This window comes from Zootermopsis nevadensis, unplaced genomic scaffold (assembly GCF_977971745.1).
Source record: "Zootermopsis nevadensis isolate Lab colony 2312 unplaced genomic scaffold, Znev_1.0 Znev_ptg000006l, whole genome shotgun sequence".
Classification (NCBI taxonomy): Eukaryota; Metazoa; Arthropoda; class Insecta; order Blattodea; family Termopsidae; genus Zootermopsis; species Zootermopsis nevadensis.
This window is the reverse complement of record NW_028259138.1, coordinates 3,070,355-3,090,711: the sequence shown is the minus strand read 5'-3', so window position 1 is coordinate 3,090,711 and position 20,357 is coordinate 3,070,355. Positions and strand designations below refer to the sequence as shown.

The 20,357-nt window shown below is 38.5% G+C and overlaps 1 protein-coding gene across 1 annotated transcript in view; it reads left to right on the top strand.

The window, feature by feature from the left end:
- Positions 1-20,357, top strand: part of LOC110832377 (dipeptidase 1) — a 221,210-nt gene that overhangs the window by 135,357 nt on the left and 65,496 nt on the right. The window contains exons 4-6 of the mRNA XM_087343558.1: positions 5,970-6,138; positions 9,582-9,738; positions 12,158-12,290. Of these exons, the coding sequence (XP_087199684.1) occupies positions 5,970-6,138; positions 9,582-9,738; positions 12,158-12,290 (459 nt within the window). The remainder of the gene's footprint in view (positions 1-5,969; positions 6,139-9,581; positions 9,739-12,157; positions 12,291-20,357) is intronic.

Here is a 20,357-nt window from a genome sequence, read left to right as displayed (position 1 = left end):
AATGGAGTTTCATAACTTTCAGGGGCCTTCTAATATCCATGGAGGCGCTATATTGCCTTCTATTGAAATATGCAATAAGGGATGTGAAGAAGCCTTGAGGACGGACCTCCTGGGAGATAGAAATTCCATGCGCCTAACTTTCATGTTTAATTTCCCTCCGGTGCTGAATGTCTAAAATTGTTGTTTCACTATGGCTTTTAAATGTTTATGAGTAGTGTTTTACTCTAATTATAGTATTTTATAGGAAAGATACCGCCACGGTAGTCTAGCGGTTAGACCGCTGGCGTCGTAATCCTGGGGTCCTGGGTTCGATTCCCGGAGGTGCCCGAATTTATAACTCGTGGTCTGGGCAACACGGAGTTTTCCTCCGGGGCTTCCACGGTTTCTCCGTGGCATCCCAACAATTACTCCATACTCCATACACACAGAAGAAGGCAATGGCAAACTACTTCTGTATCACCTGCCTAAAAAACATAGGTCCCAGGATCCTGTTCATAATATGTCGCCAACCTCCTGTAAAGGAGACGGCGTAATAAAGAAGAATAAGGAAAGATGAACTTATGATATGATTATGTCCATGGATCGATCCGCTTGTCTGTTCCCCACAGATTTTCATAATAGATCGTAAAGGCATTGGTATCTACTTCTTCTTTAACAATTACAATCGGAAACTATGATAGCTCAGTCAGTTTAGTCTAGGCTACGAGTCGGACAACAATATTTTTATTTCTTAATTTACTGTCTTCTGGAATGTTGTGCCGTGCACTCTGGTAGTTGGTAAAATTCTATCAGACTACACGACGCAACAATTTAGAAGACGATTGTCTTCATGTTAGCTGCCGCGAGAATCTGAAAGCTCACAGTGAAGTTATTAATTTATAGTTCTTGTTAGCCTCAACCTATAGGCCTGTATTCACCGTTGCTTCGTCTTGCTTTTTTGATAATTAACTTGGACTATGCGTATATTTCTAACAAATTTTATTTTCATGGCGAGTTCTTTGAACACAGTGATTAACTTTTGGATTGATTCATATTCTAAGTAAGTTTCACACTGCGCTATACAAGTTTGTAGAAGTACGGAAAAATTTTACGTTACTTGAGATTTCGTTATAAGGAACTATTAAGACCATTTAGGCAAAATATTTTCAGACGCTAAATTTTACCTTTCCAGTGTTAAATTCTTCTAATATTTATTTGCAATAAAACAATTCTTCAGTATCCCTCTTGTAAACTTCTCACATATCAAAACTACTAATAAAAAATAGTAACGTATCGGTGTCCCGTACACATCATGCATGCGTTTGGGGGGAGAGGTGGTATAGCTCCTGCTCATTCTTGACCTCGGCACTAGGGAGGGGTGAGTAGTCAGAGTCACGCCCCAGCCGCGCTTTACCACCAGAAAATAACCTCTGTACCCATTACATAAGAGTCTGGATGCAGAAGAAAAATCTTCTGCCCCTGTAAGGGATCGAACCCCGGGCTTTTAGTCCATTGTCAGCCACTATACTGACTGAACTACCGAACAACTTTATTTATGTATGGCTTTTTTAGCGACTGTCACCCGCCCAGATTTATCCTGCATGTATAGCGTCGAATGATAGAATCAGTAATGAATGGGTTGGAGAGGATGTGTAGGGAAGTGGTCATGGCCTAATTTAAGATTCTAACACGTTCCTGTTCCCCGGGCCGAGATTTGAAACCTTGAAGTGTCGAATGAGAAGCATGAAAGCTAACCGCTCAAATGCCATGTTCTGTAGCAGCGCTAATCTGTACTGTCTTTGAGCTAAGAATCACAATGGAAACTTCAACATGAGTGAATGGCATGTCATAGTAGGTCAGAAAGTAGGAAGCAACACAATATTTGTACCAGATTGCAATCACACGAGGCCTCTTCGCTTTGCCTTAATTATAGATGATGAATTGCATAATTGAAGTTGTTTCATGCACACACTTCTTTGTTATGTGTGCGTACTGGAACGTACAGTCACGCCAAGCAAAAAGAGACCTTCTCTGCGTCATTGTTTCACTGCCTGCTCACCGTATTAGCAAATTAACGGCTTCTAATTTGCGTTTATAGAATGCAAGTTAGACACTTCGTTACTATAACAGTCATTATCCAGTAATTAGTAAAAACTCAGCATGCACGATTTTAAAATTTTAAATCAGACTACATGCTTGGAGTAGAATCCTTTATAAAATAAGAGTAGATCGAGTGGTCAAGAGAATTCGAATGATCGATATTGTGTTAAACCCCCCCCCCCCCCAAGTGCAGATATTCGTTATATATCAGAAACAGTATATAAATAAAGCGTGTGTTAGAATTAAGAATGAGTCTGAACTTGAAGTAGCTCCATTCTGAGCCAGCTGCCTCCAATGCACAATCTTACACTATTTATTTAATTGTTTTTAATATCGTCCTACTGTCTGCCCTTAATTTTCTAAGTCCTTTTCCTATCCAATTTTCCGACTAAAAATGTTTATGCACCCTCAGCTGCCTAGTATGTGCTACAAGTCCAGCCCATCATAATTCTTGATTTGGTCACTATTATAATATTTGATGAAGAGGATCCCCCCCCCCCATCTTCCTGTTACGACAGCCTAGACTAAAACGTTAAACTCTGAAATTTGTTCTCAAATATGTTTTCCTCCGATTATATTCTTCCCCTAGTTTACGTTTAACGTTCATAAAACAGTCGGCAGAATTATAGTTGTATGTATTTAATTTTAATATCTGAGATGGGAGACGGGGACATGGAAGGTTATGAAGAGTATTATCAAGCTTTTCCAGAATTTAATCTGTTCTAACTTCTTTGCTTTGAGCAAACGCAGCGTACGTACAGATAACGTTTGTCAGATTCATTTCTTATTCATAACGGTGAGAAACGAGAAGATATTTTTATAATGAAGGCTGTTCAACGTATCTTCAGAATACACCATTAGGAAGATATGAGAATTCTGAAAGAATTGGAACTGAGTGGTAATCATCTTCATTCTATGTTATTGGTATTAATTTATCGTACATAATGGTCTAATCTATAATAAAATGCTTTTTATAGAGCATTTGCACAGAATTTATTGGATACTTTTTCTTCATCATGTAGATCCATTCCGATTCGAGGATTGGTCGAACAGGTCCATCTATCTCTTAAATTGTTGGCCTCTTTCTCTTCTCCCTTTTGCATGATAATCGAACATCTTTCGACGAATTCTGTCACTTGACATTCTTGACATATGTTTATAATACTTTGTGGATTTTCGTTTGTTTTTCGCATAGGCTGATTATATATAGTTCCTGTCTTGTGTCTTCATTATCCTCATTTGATCTTTTCCTCAACAACCCGTCACAAGTCTCAGAAACCTCTTTCCAGAAGCTTCAGTTTGTATGATTTGATGTTTCCACAGCGGTGAATATGAAGATTTCTGTCTTCTGGGTTGTTGTGCTGTGTAGTCTTGTCGATGTTAACCAACGTTTCAGAGGTCATACTACCTCCATCATCAGGCTATTCATCGCCCTGATGACGGAGGCAGTATGACCTCTGAAACGTTGGTAAACATCTACACGGCGCAATAACCCAGAAGACAGAAATCTTCAGCTTCAGTTTGTTGTAGATGTTTTTATAATAGTTGGGGTCCAGCGCTCATTACCATAAAGAAGTGATGGTATTGCCAGAACTTTGTAGAATTTTGTAATTGTTTTCTGTCAGGATTTATGAATTATTGTACGTTTTATTGTTCCACACATATAGTTAAGCCTTTGTAATTTATTCTGTATATCTAGGCTTCTGTTACTGCCCATTTGGCAACCTAAATAATTGAAATTTGTAACTCATTCAGCTGTACTCTTATTTATTAGTGTGTTTGCCCTCATCGGGCATGTAGCGCGCATGGATGGGGCAAGAGGTGTACACCGGGTATTGGTTGGGAAGGCTGAGGGGAAGAGGCCGCTGGGGAGACCTAGACGTAGATGGGAGGATAATGTCAGGCGGGATCTGTGGGAGATAAGAGTTGAAGGAGACTGGATTTTGTTGGCCCAGGACAGGGTCCGGGGGCTTTGGTTAATACGGTGATGAACCTTCGGGTTCGGTAAGCCATCTAGTTAGTTAGTTTGGCCTTATCATTTATTTTCTTCCATGGTAAAATTTGTCTTTTGTGTGGAAATAATCAAATTATACTTTGAAGTAACTTAAGATAATTGGTGCAGGGATTTTTGGAGACAATCCTGGGAAACAGGTGAAATCACTTGATCATCTGCAAATAAGTTTTGTAGACAGTTTACTTTTTAAGAAATCGGTATTTTCCTGCCATTCTGTTATAGCATGGTCTAAATAAAGATTAAAAAGAATGAGTGATAATAACCATTCCTGTCGTACTCCTTGGTTAATTAAATGTTTTCTGTTATACAATCTGCCCCCATTCTCAATGGCATTTTTGTTCCTACATATAGACACTGAATTACGCTATGAGACGTCACGGAAGGCCTTTCAGTGTATGTATTTGCCCAATACATAATTTAGAATAGTTTTATAATTACAATAAACATTTAACATTGTTTTTAATAATTTTTAGTTTTTTGTAGATTATATTTTACGTGTCAATTGAACGTACGCGATTGTAATACAGGGTCAAATTTTGAGGAGAAAGCAAGCTTTTGTTCGAGTTATTGACCCTAATAATTTGTTCTTAGTTTCTTTAACGACGCTACGTGAAATGAAAAGGATATGTGCGAGGAGGCCATAAATGGTAAATGGACCAGAATTTAAGGGAGGTCGTGTAGTGTTCCGGTAATTGGCTGAAAAGAGTAAAAATAACTCAATCAGGACAGTAAGAAAGTTGACAAAAAAATTCAAATCAGTTACCTCCCGAATGCACACCTACCGGCTAACATGATAAACTGCGTAAATTAATTTTAGCCGTATGAAATTTGTAAAAGAAAGGACACCAACACTATATATAAATAATCTGTTGTTAACATTCTTCGAACTTTGTATATCGTCGTAAATTTATATACAAATTAACTAATCTAAATGAACGTTCAACCACCCGATCTGGAAAAATAGTTTGAAGTAGGAGATATTTGAGCTGGCAGATCATGTATAAAACAACAAACTGATTGGCTGGTGAACTACTGTAACCGCAGAAGGGTGTTGGGGGGGGGGGGGGGAGATGGTGTTGTCGCTAGTGATTACTTCAACTGCAGTATTCCTAGGAATATAATGCTTTGACGGTTTGAAGGGAACTCAGCGAAGTACGTGGAAGCGGCTCAGCGTACTTGAGTAGCGAAGTACTGCACAAGATTCAAAGACCACAGGTGGGAAATACATCTGGAAAATGCAAACTGAGGACAAAAAACAGAACACCTAAAACACGAATGTCCGTACTTGAGGAATAAAGACATCCAGCAGTTATAGTTTTTGAGTACGATATGTTGTAGCGTAATGGTTAAACGAAAAGATGGTGTATGATTTCTTTCTTCTTCGTTCTGCCAGTCAGGTTCGAAAATGTTCCGATTTCAAAGTCACGTTCTGAATGGTCTCGTTATGTCTGTACATCTTTCGTCGCACGTTCTGTCGCTGTCAGTTCTGTTAAAGAGGATTGAGCATTCTTTCTACAACTGTTTCTATCTCCTGTTTCTGAACAGTCATTCACTTCCTTCCTTCTGTCTTTGTATTTACTTTCTCCAAGTCTAGTACGACCACATTCTTGACACTGGAAGATAAATTTCCGCCGTTTGAATTTTACTAGACTTCCTTCCATCTTAAACCAAGTTTCACTTCCATATAATTGTGGGAAGACTGATATGACTTTATTAAATTTCAGCATAATAGTACAGAATTTGTTACGTTAAATAATTATAGATTGTTTTGAAATACCGAACACTTAATTAGTCATGCTGACGCGCAGTATTTTAATTTATTTGCCTTCAGACCACGACACCCAAGAATGCTGACAGTCTTTTCTTTGGTTTCCAGGATCCGCGCCACGGTCGTGGTGCCTCGCCTGCATGCTACTAGTCCTACTCACTCTCACAGGGATCGGTGTGGTGCTGCCACTGACCGCCAGGTTACGTCACGATTCACGTAACTTGGATTATCTGTCAGCCGTTCATTCTATGCTGAGACAAGTTCCTCTTGTGGATGGGTGAGTAGGTTTTACCATAATTATGTTTTACGGACTTTGGTGCCGTGTAGATTCGTCGGTAAATGCCAGCGTTATTCAAAAATATATTGTCTCCAACTTCAGCCCTCAAAAAGGATGCATTTTTTCCGAAACGTTGGCAAATACTGACAAGTCTACATGCATCTCCATCTTTGGCCCCGTAGATGGAGACAGTATGTTTCCCCGAAAAATTGTCATCTGCCGGTGAGTGTACACGGCGCCAAAACCCAAAAGATTATTATCATCAACCTCACCGCCGTAAAAGCTTTCAATCTCTTGGCTCTTTTGATAGCACCCTTTCATTTCTTATTTTCGTTATCATATCCAACCGACCGGTCCAATGCGCCATGTTGAACCATTAGCGTTGTATTTTTCTCACAACGGCCCGTAACGTCACAATTACCTTATTAATTAACGAGAAATATATTCTCCTGTGAGACCTGTAATCCCTGTAATGGTACGAAAGGCCACGAGGTTCGCCAACCACAGTATTTACTAAAATAATTAACAGACCAGATCTACGAAGTTGAAAATTTTATATTTCTGTGATATGAAGAGCCTGGCGTTTTAATGTGATTTTCTTACATACGATATTTACACCATTATATGTGCGTATAAAATAAGCAGAATAGATAAATTTGCAATAATAATGAGTGTTCATTACCTTTTTAAAAAAAGTTCTACGTTGGATCTATCCATAGCCAGCTGAGAGCCAAAGTGAGAGACCAGGTTTCGCACCCATGCAGCAGTACTGGCAAAAATTACGCTTCACTATTTTTAATCTTTACGTTCTTAGATATGAGATGGGACGACAAAATATTTTGGACTGAATAATAGCAAGCATTCCCTGAATTTAATCTGCTTTTGATTTCGTCATGAATGCCATTCTGACTTATTAATGTCATCATGTCACATTTTCGAGCGATTCATCAGATAGCCTTATATTCTGGTTCTGTCCTGACTTCTGATGCCGAGACATGATCATATACTTTGTGTTTTCTGCATTTATTTCTAGACCAACATCCGTACTAGTCCTTGAGAGTGTTTCTGTGTTCCCTTTTATATTTCTTATATTATAGCCTAGCAGATTAATATCATCAGCAGAGACCAAAAGCCGATGTGTCGTATTCAGTTCCAAACCGCCCTGTTTTTCTTTGACTTTCCTGATGGCATATTCTAAGGCAAAATTTAAAAGCAGTGGCGATAGAGCATCTCCCTGTTTCAGAACATTCTGAATAGGAAATGTACCGGACAAATGTTTACCTACACAAATTTTGCTAGAGATTTCACTTAAGCATATTTTAATTAGTCTGACTAGATTCTTAGGTACACAAAATTAAATCAAAATGTTGCAAAGAGCTTCTCTTCTAACTGAGTCATATGATCTCTTGAAGTCTATAAATAGTTGATGTAATGTCCCATTGTACTGCAACATTTTCTCTAGAATCTGATGAATGTAGAAAATTTGATTAGTTTTAGATCTGTTACGACCGAACCCACACTGATAATCCACAATAATTTAATTGGCATATGGAGTTAGTCTCGCCAGAAGAATTTTGGATAAAATTTTGTAGGCAGATGATAAAGGCAGATTCCTGGATGATTATTACAGTATCATCGCCTTTCTTATGAATTTTACAATTTTTGATTCCTTTCAATGCTGTGGCATTTCCTCCTTATTCTATATGGAGCAAATAAGTTTGTGTATCTCGGAACGCAACGTTTCGCCTCCGACTTTGATAAATTCGGGCGGAATCTGATCAGTACCCAGAGATTTATACTTCAGTCTCCACTTTGATAAGGCTAAGTTCTGGCATAATGGCTCAGCCGTATGTGTATCCATCTGCAATACAAAAAGGTTGATTCTCGTCAAATTTCATGGATTATACTAAGCTAGTGTTAAAAATAATCGTATTATTTATTTGAATTTGTTTACAGGGAATGTATGCTATAGCCACGGACCTTTCTGAATCTACTGGAAACCCACGTACCTGTACTTTACCGTTTCCAATCCCAAAGATCAAAGCGACGAGTTGTGTGTAATAAGCTGCGCTCTGCATGAATCTAAACTAAAATCCATATTCATATCATCAGGGCATGTTTTCTGTTAAGTGTTGTTACATGTTGAAGGCTTTCCGGATAATGTTACTGCTCCAGGCATATAACCAAGCGAGCATTTGGGGGTGGGCTCACTACGATGTGTCTTGTTTGTTAAATCTCAGACTGGGAGCTAATATCATTGAAGTTTTGAACACAGGAAAATGAGATTTAATATAATCTAGGTCTTAAGGTTTGGAAGTTGAAGTCTGCTAGGGACCCAACAGATTTAGTTTTTCGCCAATTAACCTGATCAGGGAAATAGAATCAACGTCCGAGACGGTGTGGTTTTAACAACATCAATATCATGGACAAAGTGTAAAATAAAATTAAAACGCAGATATTTAATATAATGGAAAGGAATAATGAGTTTCTTTCGAAAATACAATTTGTCTTTTAACCTGTTGTATGTACTTTATACGGAAAGGAAGGGGTTCATAGTATCATGTCTTTGTGTTTACCGGTACTAATTATTGATCCAAGTAACGAATTAAACTTTTTTAATTTCCTGCCGTCATTATGTCAATTTTGCGACCATGCGAAATTATGAGATAGGGCTGCTCAAGTGCCGCTTAATGAATGCCCCTGAACTCTTGTGCTGTAATAAATCTTCGAAAACTGTGCAGCTTTTTTGTTACGTTTGTTGTGTAGTGTAAAACAATAACAAAGTGGCGGCACAATCTTGATGTTTAACTTTTATTTTGGTGGCCTCCTCCAACAAATAATTTGTACTGCACGTGTGAAATTAGTGTATAGGATTAGATTCCAATAAATAAATAAATAAATAAATATATATATATATATATATATATATATATATATATATATACAGATTCTGTATGTAATATTTACGAAAGTATTTTACTCTGTGCTAAAGGTTTAAATATGCTGAAATTACAGGAGTGTTGTTTAACTTCATGTTGAACCTTATTAAACTGCAATATTTCCATAAAGAAAGTGTTTACAAGGAGGTGATTAGCTGCAGTAGATTTTTCAAGGAAGATATTATGAATAAACTCAAATATCTCATTATTAAACTGGGTTGCTGGATGTTATTGTCTGTGGGAGGGGCGTAGCTTTTTTCCTTTATTATTGTGTCGAGACCGGTTCTTTAATACACACAGCCTCCTGTTCAGTGGATTGTCTGACAAGGGGCTATTTCTCCTGTAACAAACTTGCTGGAGCGTCAAATTAACCGCTTTTATCTGTCTAGTGACGATATTAAAAATGCGTTAACCACATTCGCTCTGTACTACTTCGAAATCCGGTGCTTATGCACAGAGGAAAAGCTGCCGTTTCACTGCGCACAAACTACACTCCTGTTACAGACACAACGACCTCGCTTGGAACGTCCGGAACTTTGTGCACAACCAATTGCAGCGGTTCAACTTCTCCGCTGACCTGCGGACGGTGGCTCCGTGGGCCATGAGCTCCTGGTCGCACACTGACCTTCCGCGGATGCAGCAAGGAATGCTGGGAGCACAGGTAATTTTACTTCGGTTTAAGTTATTTCAAGCTCGTGAAATCTATCTCATACGACATCTCTGGTATATGACGTGCTAATAAAAGTTACTTTAACAAAAATTTTGGATTATCATAGGCCTCTGAGTTATATTAAGCATAACTTCAGGACCTTATATTAAACATCACTGCATGCTGTTATTAGTGACCATATTAAATTTAAATGTCCGAGGTTTAAGTGGTCTTAATAACATAAATTTAATACTATGTTATGTCAAAATCGGTTAATCGGTTGGTTAAATGAAGGGTTGAATGGGGTTACAGTTAGATAGTATGATGATGTCATGAATTTAAAGCTGAAAGTTAACTTCTATACTGAAATGCGGTGTGTTTTCTTGTAAATATGAACCAAATCATTAAGCAATTTTTAGATACAATTGGTCATTTAAGGGAATGTTTTAATGATTTGTCTTGATTATTCTGTTTTGCAAATAAAGTGAGTACAAGCTTTTATAGACTCAAAATTTGGACATATATAAAGTCTACTCATTTATCTGATGATGTGAGTAACTTAAACAAGAAGATTGGATAAATGCGCCCTTTGACAGGCACATTAGAAAAGCGAATTTCGCCTAAGCATGGAGGCTGTTGGCTCTAGGCGTTCAAATATCGAGTGCGTTTTATATCAACCTCACATTACGCAGATGGCATGGTGACAGCAGGCGCTCTCAAAAAGGTTTTGATAACTAAGAATTAAGGGATATTTCATTATAGTAATTGTTTTTCGGAAATCAGTGCATTATAGTTAAATCTTGTGTTGCACGTAAGATTTCCATTTTATAGACTCTGCAATTTCTGTTGAGACACTTGCCTCTAATGTGAATACTTACATATATACGGCCAAAAATATGTTTCGATCAGTAAGTTTGTGGACCATAAAATTATTAAATGTTAATTAAACGCGCACACATGATGTTAGTACCTATAGATATGCTATACGTATATAAAGCTTTATAAAACTGTGTGGAAGGACTCAAAATATACATTAGAATTTTATTTGAGCTCCTAAGTGAAACGAAGTCAATCATCACCCTGATGATCGAGGCAGCAAGGGCCTCTCAAACGTTGGTAAACTTCTACCAGACTGCACGGCTCTACAACCCAGAAGACAGACATCTTTGAAATGAAGTTTTCCATAAAATGAACCAAATTAACGAAATTCAAAATTGCTTGATAAAATACAGCCCAGCACACTGATTTGTGATCAGAATAGGTCTTTATGTTCTGGAGTGTGCTCTTGTAGATTGATGGCGTTATGACGTGTTTTTTAAAACATGCTACAAATGAAATTTTGGACAATATTTAGTATTAGGGTTAAGTATGTAACAAGTTTTCCACAATAAACAGAGCGACTCTGAAGAAAACACAGAAAAGATTGTATACTTAACATCACGAAACATTTGGTAAATTGGCAGATCAGAGTCAATAAACGAAACATAATATATATTGCATTTAGTAGCCGCGAAAGCCTCAAGTCTTATATAATTTAAAGTAGTTTGAAAATGTTTAATTACATTTAGACTTAATTAAAAAAGAGCGCCATTTTGCGAACACGACGTAGGTCTGCATACTCCAACAGCCTCAGACACTTGAAGCACAATTTTCAGAATTAACCTTAGACACTTGTTCCTAATTCTTCACCAGCCCGAACGCACTGACCCGTGGGTTAGTCTCCATCCTAAATTAACTCCACTTTTAATATATTATGAGATGAAGGTGAAGTGTGAAATTTAATTTTTTTACGGCGGCGTTCATGAAGATTATTGCCATCTTCGATGTTGGGACGTTTAGTCTGGTAGAAAGTGACCGACGTTTCAGAGATTATTGCTGCTTCAGTCATCAGTGTAATAAGACATTATCATGCGATATTTAATAAGAAGTTAGGAAATGCAGGTATAGCGTAGAAATTGTGACGCGTTTGCCAAAACTTGAATTTTAAAGTAAATAACAATAGTAAACAATGTAACCATGGTAACCGGCAAGGTAGCTTGCAGTAAGCCCTCAAGGTCACTTCGGTGCCTAGAAACGCATGTCGGTTAATGTGAAGTGCCGTCTATTTTTGTCTGATTTTAACCAAAACGGCGACGTGTGGATAAATTTTAGTTCAACTGCCCGATATTAAGTCCAGTGAAGAGCAGTTCGACCATGTTTATGTGTAAACCTACAGACTGATTGGTTGTAACAGATGCTTTACAGGGATGCGCTGAAACAGCCTCAGACTTGGCCGGGTTTCGAAACCCATAGCGCTTTTCCGGGATTTTAAATATTTTGTCACTCCCTAATGGCTCTTTGTATGTGCACTGACTTTCATAAAATAGCTCTATGTGAAAGTGACGCCCAGGTACGTGAGAGGATCTTGAGAGAAGACTGTTGTGATCCACAGTTCTGGTCTGCGTACGTGCCGTGCGAGGCGCAGTATAAAGACGCCGTCCAACTGACGCTGGAGCAGATCAACGTAATTCGACGTCTGGTAGACGGCTACAGCGCGGAGCTGCAGTTCGTCACTTCCGCTGAAGGTAAGTCCGCCAATTACTGGCGTCATACGTTCTTCGTCGCTGGCAAATAAATTTGATGAATGGAATATACGAGGTGCGATCGGAAAGTTTACAGACTGTGTCAATAGAGGGCGAACCGGATGTAGTACGAGCTTCTGCCGCTAGGGGGTACGGCCTACATTCATAGTGAATCAGTGTGCCAGCCGGCATCATCGAATTACCATTTGTTTCTTAGTTACGGGCGTTTTGGTAGTGTATTACACCGACCCTCCTGCGATTTCGGAATGGTGGATTTTTATGAACAAATCAAATTTTGCCAAAGACTCGCCAAAACGGCTACGGAAACCTATGAAATGCTAAAGCAAGCATTTGGGGAGTCCGCAATGGGTCGTGCACAAACTTTTGTGTGGCATTCACGTTTTAAAAATGGCCGAACCTCTGTCGATGATGACGAGCGTTCTGGACGACCATCTTCGAGCACAACGCCCGAAAATGTTACGAAGATTCGGCAGGCCATTCACGAAGATCGACGTCGTACCATCAACGACTTGTGCGACATTGTTGGGATAGGCTATGGGACCTGTCAGCTGATTCTAAAGGAAGAACTCCACATGCGACGCATCATGACAACGCGCCAGCGCACACCGCCCTCAAAGTTCGGCAGTTTTTGGCCTCAAACACCATGGCCGTCATCCCGCACCCTCCTTATTCGCCGTGTGACTTCTTCCTCTTCCCAAAGATGAAAATTCAGCTAAAGGGTAGGAGATTTGAGACGATAGAAGAGATTCAGGCAGAATCGCAGATGGTGCTTGACAGGCTGACAAAGAAAGATTTCCAGGGATGCTTCCAGGCTTGGCAGCGGCGCTGGGATCGTTGTGTTCACTTCCAGGGGAACTACTTCGAGGGTGATGGATGAATTTAATACCTGAGATAAGTGTACGGGTTTTTATAGGCGCAGTCTAGAAACTTTCCGATCGCACCTCGTAAGTCATTCCCATTCATATTAATGCTTCCATGCTTTACATGTGATCCAAACTGTTGAAACATACAAGTTAAAATCGCATTAACAGCTGCAAAATTTGTTGATGAGGTAAATATTTAAGGAAATACATGGACAGAAATGCTCCACTCTTTGCAGTATAATGTGTGTGGTGTAATTGGCTTTGTGACAACAGATTTGTAGCTGCAATAAATAAGCACGAAGGCAGTGTGATATGCAGGCTGGCTAATAACGTATTTGAAGAATAGTTTCCACTTCAGTTAATTCCATGCCTTTAATATGAACATGCCGACCGTGTGAACTTCTGAGAAGAGAGTGCCATTTTCTGCTGTATATTTTATGTTATCCTTACAAGTGGGTGAATTACTGCATGTGAGCAGACAGGTCTGGCTTTAGTCGCGTGTCCCTCTAATCCCAGCGGCTTCTCTCTGGGTGGGTTATTCTTTTTCAAAATTTATGATCCACGGCGTCAAGTAATCCAGAATATAAATTATTCCGATAGGCGATGGTACAGTACGCGCCTGCTTTCGAAATCAGTGCACTGTAATATTCTCTACAGGCACTTCTTAGCCGCCCCCCCCCCCCCCCCGCATTGGGATGTTGGAAGGGAACAGCAAATTTCCAGGCTTTATTTCGCCCCCTCTTTAATTCTTTCGTATTCCTTTTCTTCTGTTTTATTATGTTACTTGCTTTGTATGTCTGTTTCTTTCTTTAATTTGTCCCGTTTCCATTTCTTAATTCTTTCTTCCAGTGACTTATTTTTCGTTCTTTCTCATTTCCTTCTTCCTTTCATTAATTCTTTTCTTATTATTTTATTCTGCTTTTCTGCTTTCTTTCGAATTCTTCTTTCCTTTTTTTTGTTCTGACTTTCCTTTCTTCATTTATGCCATCCTTTTATTCATTATTTATGTATGTTCATCTCTTATTTCCCTTCTTTATTTCCTTATCGATTCCTTTTTATATGCGTGTTTGTGAATGGCTAATGACGTTGCTTATGTTACTTATACGATTCGCTAACATAAATTTAACGTTTTATGTAAATAACTTGTATCTCCCGATTTATCTCTCAAATATAGTTTACGTGTTTACATTACGTATTGTCAATGCAGGTAAATTAAGATCTGTCAGTCCAACTTAATTATCCGTCTTGTCGGCCCATCTCATTCCCTTTTCCATATAAACCTCAAATCAACCTTTTGTGAAATTGTTCATAGTTCAGAAATTTGGGGAACACAAAATATATACTCTATTCCGCTCAATAGAAATAATTTGAGCGATAAGATTTTTAGGTAGTTTAGTAAGAATAGTGGCATTACGGACTGGACTACCGGGGTTTAAACCCCGACAGGAGCAGAGGATTTTTCCTCAATGTTCTGGGGCCCACTCAGCCTCCTCTACAATGGATACCGGGGTCCTTTCCCGGTGGTAAAGCACGGCCGGGGCGTAACGCTGACCACTCACCCCCATCTAGTGCCGATGCTAAGAATGAATAGCAATACCCCCTGCCCCCATGGCATGTAGCGGGACAGCTTTACTTACTTACTTAATTACTTACTTACTTACTCACTTACTTACTTACTTACTTACTTACTTACTTACTTACTTACTTACTTACTTACTTACTTACTTACTCACTCACTCACTCACTCACTCACTTGCTTATTTACTTACTTACTTACTTACTCACTCACTCACTCACTCACTTATGTTTTTCGATGTGTACATGTAAAGAAATGTAACGTAATCTGTGCCGTGTTACTGAATATAATTCTATCTATTTCATTGGTTACCATTGTAAACAATACATTTTTAAATTTAATTTTATCCGTGTGCCTAAGCACAACTCTACCAAGGCGTGTAGAGAGAGTGGAAATAAACCGCACTTATTGTTAACTTTGGCATTATACGTTGATAGAAAGTTACATGGGCACGTCTGTTCTATGAATCAGGACTGGTGACCATTACACCGCTTCGATTTCTTTTGTGGTCGATTTATCCCCAAGGAAACATCCCAATACCCACTGGGTAGGCGGCTGGGTTGACCATAGAACCGATCTGGACGTCGTGTGGCGAATAGAAAATTTCTGCCCTGCAGGGCATCGAAGTCTAGTCATCCAACCCTTATGTTAGTTACAGTGCTGACAGAAACAAATAAACTTAATTTAGATCAATTAATTTTGTGTAAAACATGATTTATATGCTGAATTTTTAATTAAATACAATGGAAAATTTTTGACTGTGCAGTGTGATTAGTTTTGCAGTAATCGATCAGTACCACTCTCTCACTCTGATTGAAGACCAATGAGGAACACAAATCAAAGAACGACTTGGAAAATACACGTACTTAAACTTGTGCCGCTTTTGGCTGTAGGTCTCTGACGTTTAAAGCTTTTGAAGTTAGAGGCATTGAGAGAGTGACGAAAGCAAAAGAAAAATGTTGTGCGAGGCAAGAGGATAAAGGGCAGGAACGTTTGAAATTCCGTGGGGGTTACAAGGACTGTGGCGCATTACTCAGGGGGAGACGGGACAGACATCACGTTCACACCAGCAGCCAGCGGTTTGCAGGCACCAGAAACAAATGACTGCACTTCGAGATGCGCAGTTCATTATTCTGACAGGTTGCTCCTGGTCTTCTCCAGTCCCACCAAACCCAGAATAATGCAGAATAGGGCGCCACGATGAAGGAAGCAACTCGCGCGGTAACGAGTGCTTTTTAAAATCAACCAATCAGGTACGTCTTTCTTGAATGTTGATATTTTTTCATCTTATCAAGAAATGACTTCCGGAGAATTAGTTAAACATATTGCTAATGACAAGTGATTACGGTGAAATAATTAAGGGGTTAGTCTCAGATTTCTCACTGCGAAGGCTTGGGTTCGCGCTCATGTCAGTTCATGAGGGATTTGTGACGGACACAGAGACACTGGGACAGGATTTTTTCCGAGTCTTTTGGTTTCCTCCTGTCAATATGCTGGTCCATATTCACTAATCAGTCAGCTGTGGGATTCACAATTGACCCATTACCGGTCGCAATTCCGCATAGACACAGTTTTGCCTCCTCGTGACAATAACAAAGATTATTGCTGACATATTTTCGAAGTCTGGTGGCAGGTGACAGTTATGTTTAAATGTTAGGAAGACAAATCCTAAGATCTTTTCTGTAATACATTAATTACAGTAAAATGGAACGTACAATTACAATGTCTGTCTTGTCATTTTTACATGACTATAGAGAACTCGAAGGTGATCAACACTAATATCACTGTAATCGAGCCTAAGACAATTATGTCCACGTCTTATCTTGAAGATTTCTGTCTTCTGGGTTGTTGCGCCGTGAGATGTCCACCAAAATTTCAGAGGTCCGTCATCAGGGCGATCGCCCTGATGGTGGAGGCAGGAATGACCTCTGAAACATTGGTGGACATCTACCATTCTACACGGCGCAACAACCCAGAAGACAGAAATCTTCATACTCAACGCTGTGAAAACCTCAAATCCTACACGTCTTATCTTCACGACACACCTATCATACGTCCGTTTTAATGTTCCATCTCCTTTTAGGGCTTCAAACTGGACATCTTCCAAGAGATATCTTCACTATAATTCTGTATGGAGTCCTTGCCTCCCTTATTATCCAATTGCTTAGCCTATTTTAACCTCCTTCATTTTCTATCAAAACGGAGTTTATCCTTACGTAATTTAATTGCTCACTTACTTCGTCCCTCTTACGTTAAGTGGTTTCCGGAGCACGTCTTTACAAACACTTGTAATATTTTTAGCACACATTTTCGAAAGTATAAATTTCAACGCATGTTAGTTTACTTATCCGCCTGTAAATCGCTAAGTAACAATACTCAAACTACTGAACCGATTTGGATGACACTCTCAGTGGTAGGCATTTACTGCATTATATCGAGCTGTTTTTATTTTGATTTAATTTGTTTATTTCCCTAGTTTAATTAAATCCTAAAATAAACTCTTTTCACATAATTGTACAATCGCTTTACAGGGGTTTTTTTTTTAAATTTTATGGAAGCTTACCATGTGTCACTTTCACTAGCTAAAACCTGTCTATTCGAGGACCTATATGCATTTTTAGAATATCACTAATTAGGAAATACCTTCGGCCAACTTACGGTACTGTCACGTTAGAAGACTATGCCATAGGTCTACGGACGGACTAGTCGGGACCTTCTTTTTTAAAGACAACCACCTCTTTAACTGTGTTCTGGCTGAAACTGCTTAGTCTTTCTCATAGTCCATGGCCAATTAGCTAGAAGTGATTTGGGTCGTACTCAGGTACTCCCCGGTCGCCACATTTATAGCGGTGTGACGAGGTCAACACCACTACGTTTATATTCACTTCATGCGCAAAGGAATCACGCGTTCCTAAAGCCACCTGCTCTTTCTTGTTTTAAGAGACCAAGCTGATCCAGGTACATCCAGGCTTATGATCGGCACAGACAGTCTGACGAACTGGAACAAGTCTTATTCGACAGCTCTACACTTTCACTCTTTTCCTTTGCCTTCAGGAGGTAACATGCAGAAAAGTTCTGTGGCTTGTTGTCTTGAATTAGAAGCCGCTCGCTACACATGAACGTACCGACCTGCCACGTGTCTGAGTAAAACATCGGAAGCCCGGAAATTCACGTATCGTTTTACACTGATCCAGTTTATACGTCCTTAATAACTTCTTAACAGTTTGGCATGTTTCGATCAAATTTGGTATGAAACCTATGCCATTAATGCTAAAATTTCGGTATTGGATTTTGTATGTGGAGGCGTAAATGATGTAGGGACCTGAAATTCTGTTTGGTACACACATTCATAAAACATGTAACTCATATTTTATTGACAGAGTGGGTAATACAACGACACAAGTCATTGGACGCATTCTTTGGCCTGAAATACGCAGGCCATGCGCGGTAATGATTAATAAAGGCGCTGAAATCATTGCAATTAGAGCTATCTTCTGTATCCAGAACAATTCTGTGGAGCCATGTTAGAGGTGGCCAAAATACCAGAACACGGGAAGAGATTGTTTGAAGTTCGGCCAAGCGAAACTTACGTCACATTCCGCATGTGCCTGAAGCCGAATCCTCTTATGTCTCGAACTGATCCATCGTGGAAGGTCTGTTTTCCAAAGTTGATTAGCTGCTCGCCAAGAAATGCCCCACCTCCTATGGAAGTCGGAGGTTCATTGCCATATTTACAAAAGCTCACCATTTGACGTTATCATCAGCCAGTTTATTTAAGATTCATTCCCTATCTAAGACTACGTCTCCCGATTGATGTCTTCTTTTGATGTCTCCCGAACACAGTTTTACACGTTTATCTCGTCTCTACAATGCACGCTTACCTCTTTCCTCATCTCATGTTCCTAGAATTAATCACAATAATAATATTAGGCACAGGTAGTATTATTTAATTTCCTGTATCCTCTCAGTACTTCAAAACACTGACCTCACCACTCATTCAGATAGGAGATGGGAGCATAAAATATGCTAAACTGTATTATAGAAAGCATTATCCAAATTTATCTACTCTTAACTTCTTCGAGATTATAAGTTTTATTTGTTAACGCTTACAATACTTTTATTTTCCGTCGTTTTACACAAGCTTATTGTTAAAATCATATAAAATTTCACATAAAATTGTTACATTTTAAAATTGACGACATGTTTCGATATACAATCTTATCATCGTCAGGTCTATCAAAATTAAAATTAAAATCTGGTGTATCTGTTGCTCTGCTTATATTGCTTTTGTTTTTACTCGTTTTTATTACATCTCCAGGCTTCTTCGATTTTATTTTTGGAGACGCGCCTGGGTGCCTATATCTGCAAAATCAATTTTAATTTTCATATCGTGATAAGGCTACCGAAATAGGAAATGGAATAATATTACTCTAATTTATAATATTGTAAGGAATTATTCAAATATATCGTATTACAAACAAAATAAATGTAATCACAAAATATAAAGTATTATAACATACCGGGTTTTGTATGAGGTGCGTGTCCGTTGTTATTGAATGGCAGACAGTAACTGAGTTGTGAGTATCGTGTATGGCTATATATATTGGGTGAAAGTTGTTTAGGGGGTTGGGTCAATGGACTGTAGAATGTTAAATATCGGATTGTTCGTGTAAATGTTACTGTCGTTTAATGCAAGGTTTTGTTTATGTGTTCTTTGTATATGATATTTCTCTATGGTGTCTCTATGTCGTTTGTTTTGTATTATTTTTATAATGTCCAATGTATGTTCTATTTTGTTGTATGAATGTCCTGTGTTTAATATATGCTTTGCATATGCTGAATGGTCTTTATTATGTTTTATTGCTGTAATATGTTCTTTATATCTTTGATTAAAGGTGCGTCCAGTTTGGCCTATATAGGTTAACGGGCAATCATTGCATTTTAACCTATATATGCCTGGTTTTTCGTATTGATTTGTTGTATCTATTTGTGGTTTTTGTTTCAAGATGTTTTTTATAGTGTTTTTTGTTCTAAATGCTAGAACAAAAAACACTATAAAAACATCTTGAAACAAAAACCACAAATAGATACAACAAATCAATACGAAAAACCAGGCATATATAGGTTAAAATGCAATGATTGCCCGTTAACCTATATAGGCCAAACTGGACGCACCTTTAATCAAAGATATAAAGAACATATTACAGCAATAAAACATAATAAAGACCATTCAGCATATGCAAAGCATATATTAAACACAGGACATTCATACAACAAAATAGAACATACATTGGACATTATAAAAATAATGCAAAACAAACGACATAGAGACACCATAGAGAAATATCATATACAAAGAACACATAAACAAAACCTTGCATTAAACGACAGTAACATTTACACGAACAATCCGATATTTAACATTCTACAGTCCATTGACCCAACCCCCTAAACAACTTTCACCCAATATATATAGCCATACACGATACTCACAACTCAGTTACTGTCTGCCATTCAATAACAACGGACACGCACCTCATACAAAACCCGGTATGTTATAATACTTTATATTTTGTGATTACATTTATTTTGTTTGTAATACGATATATT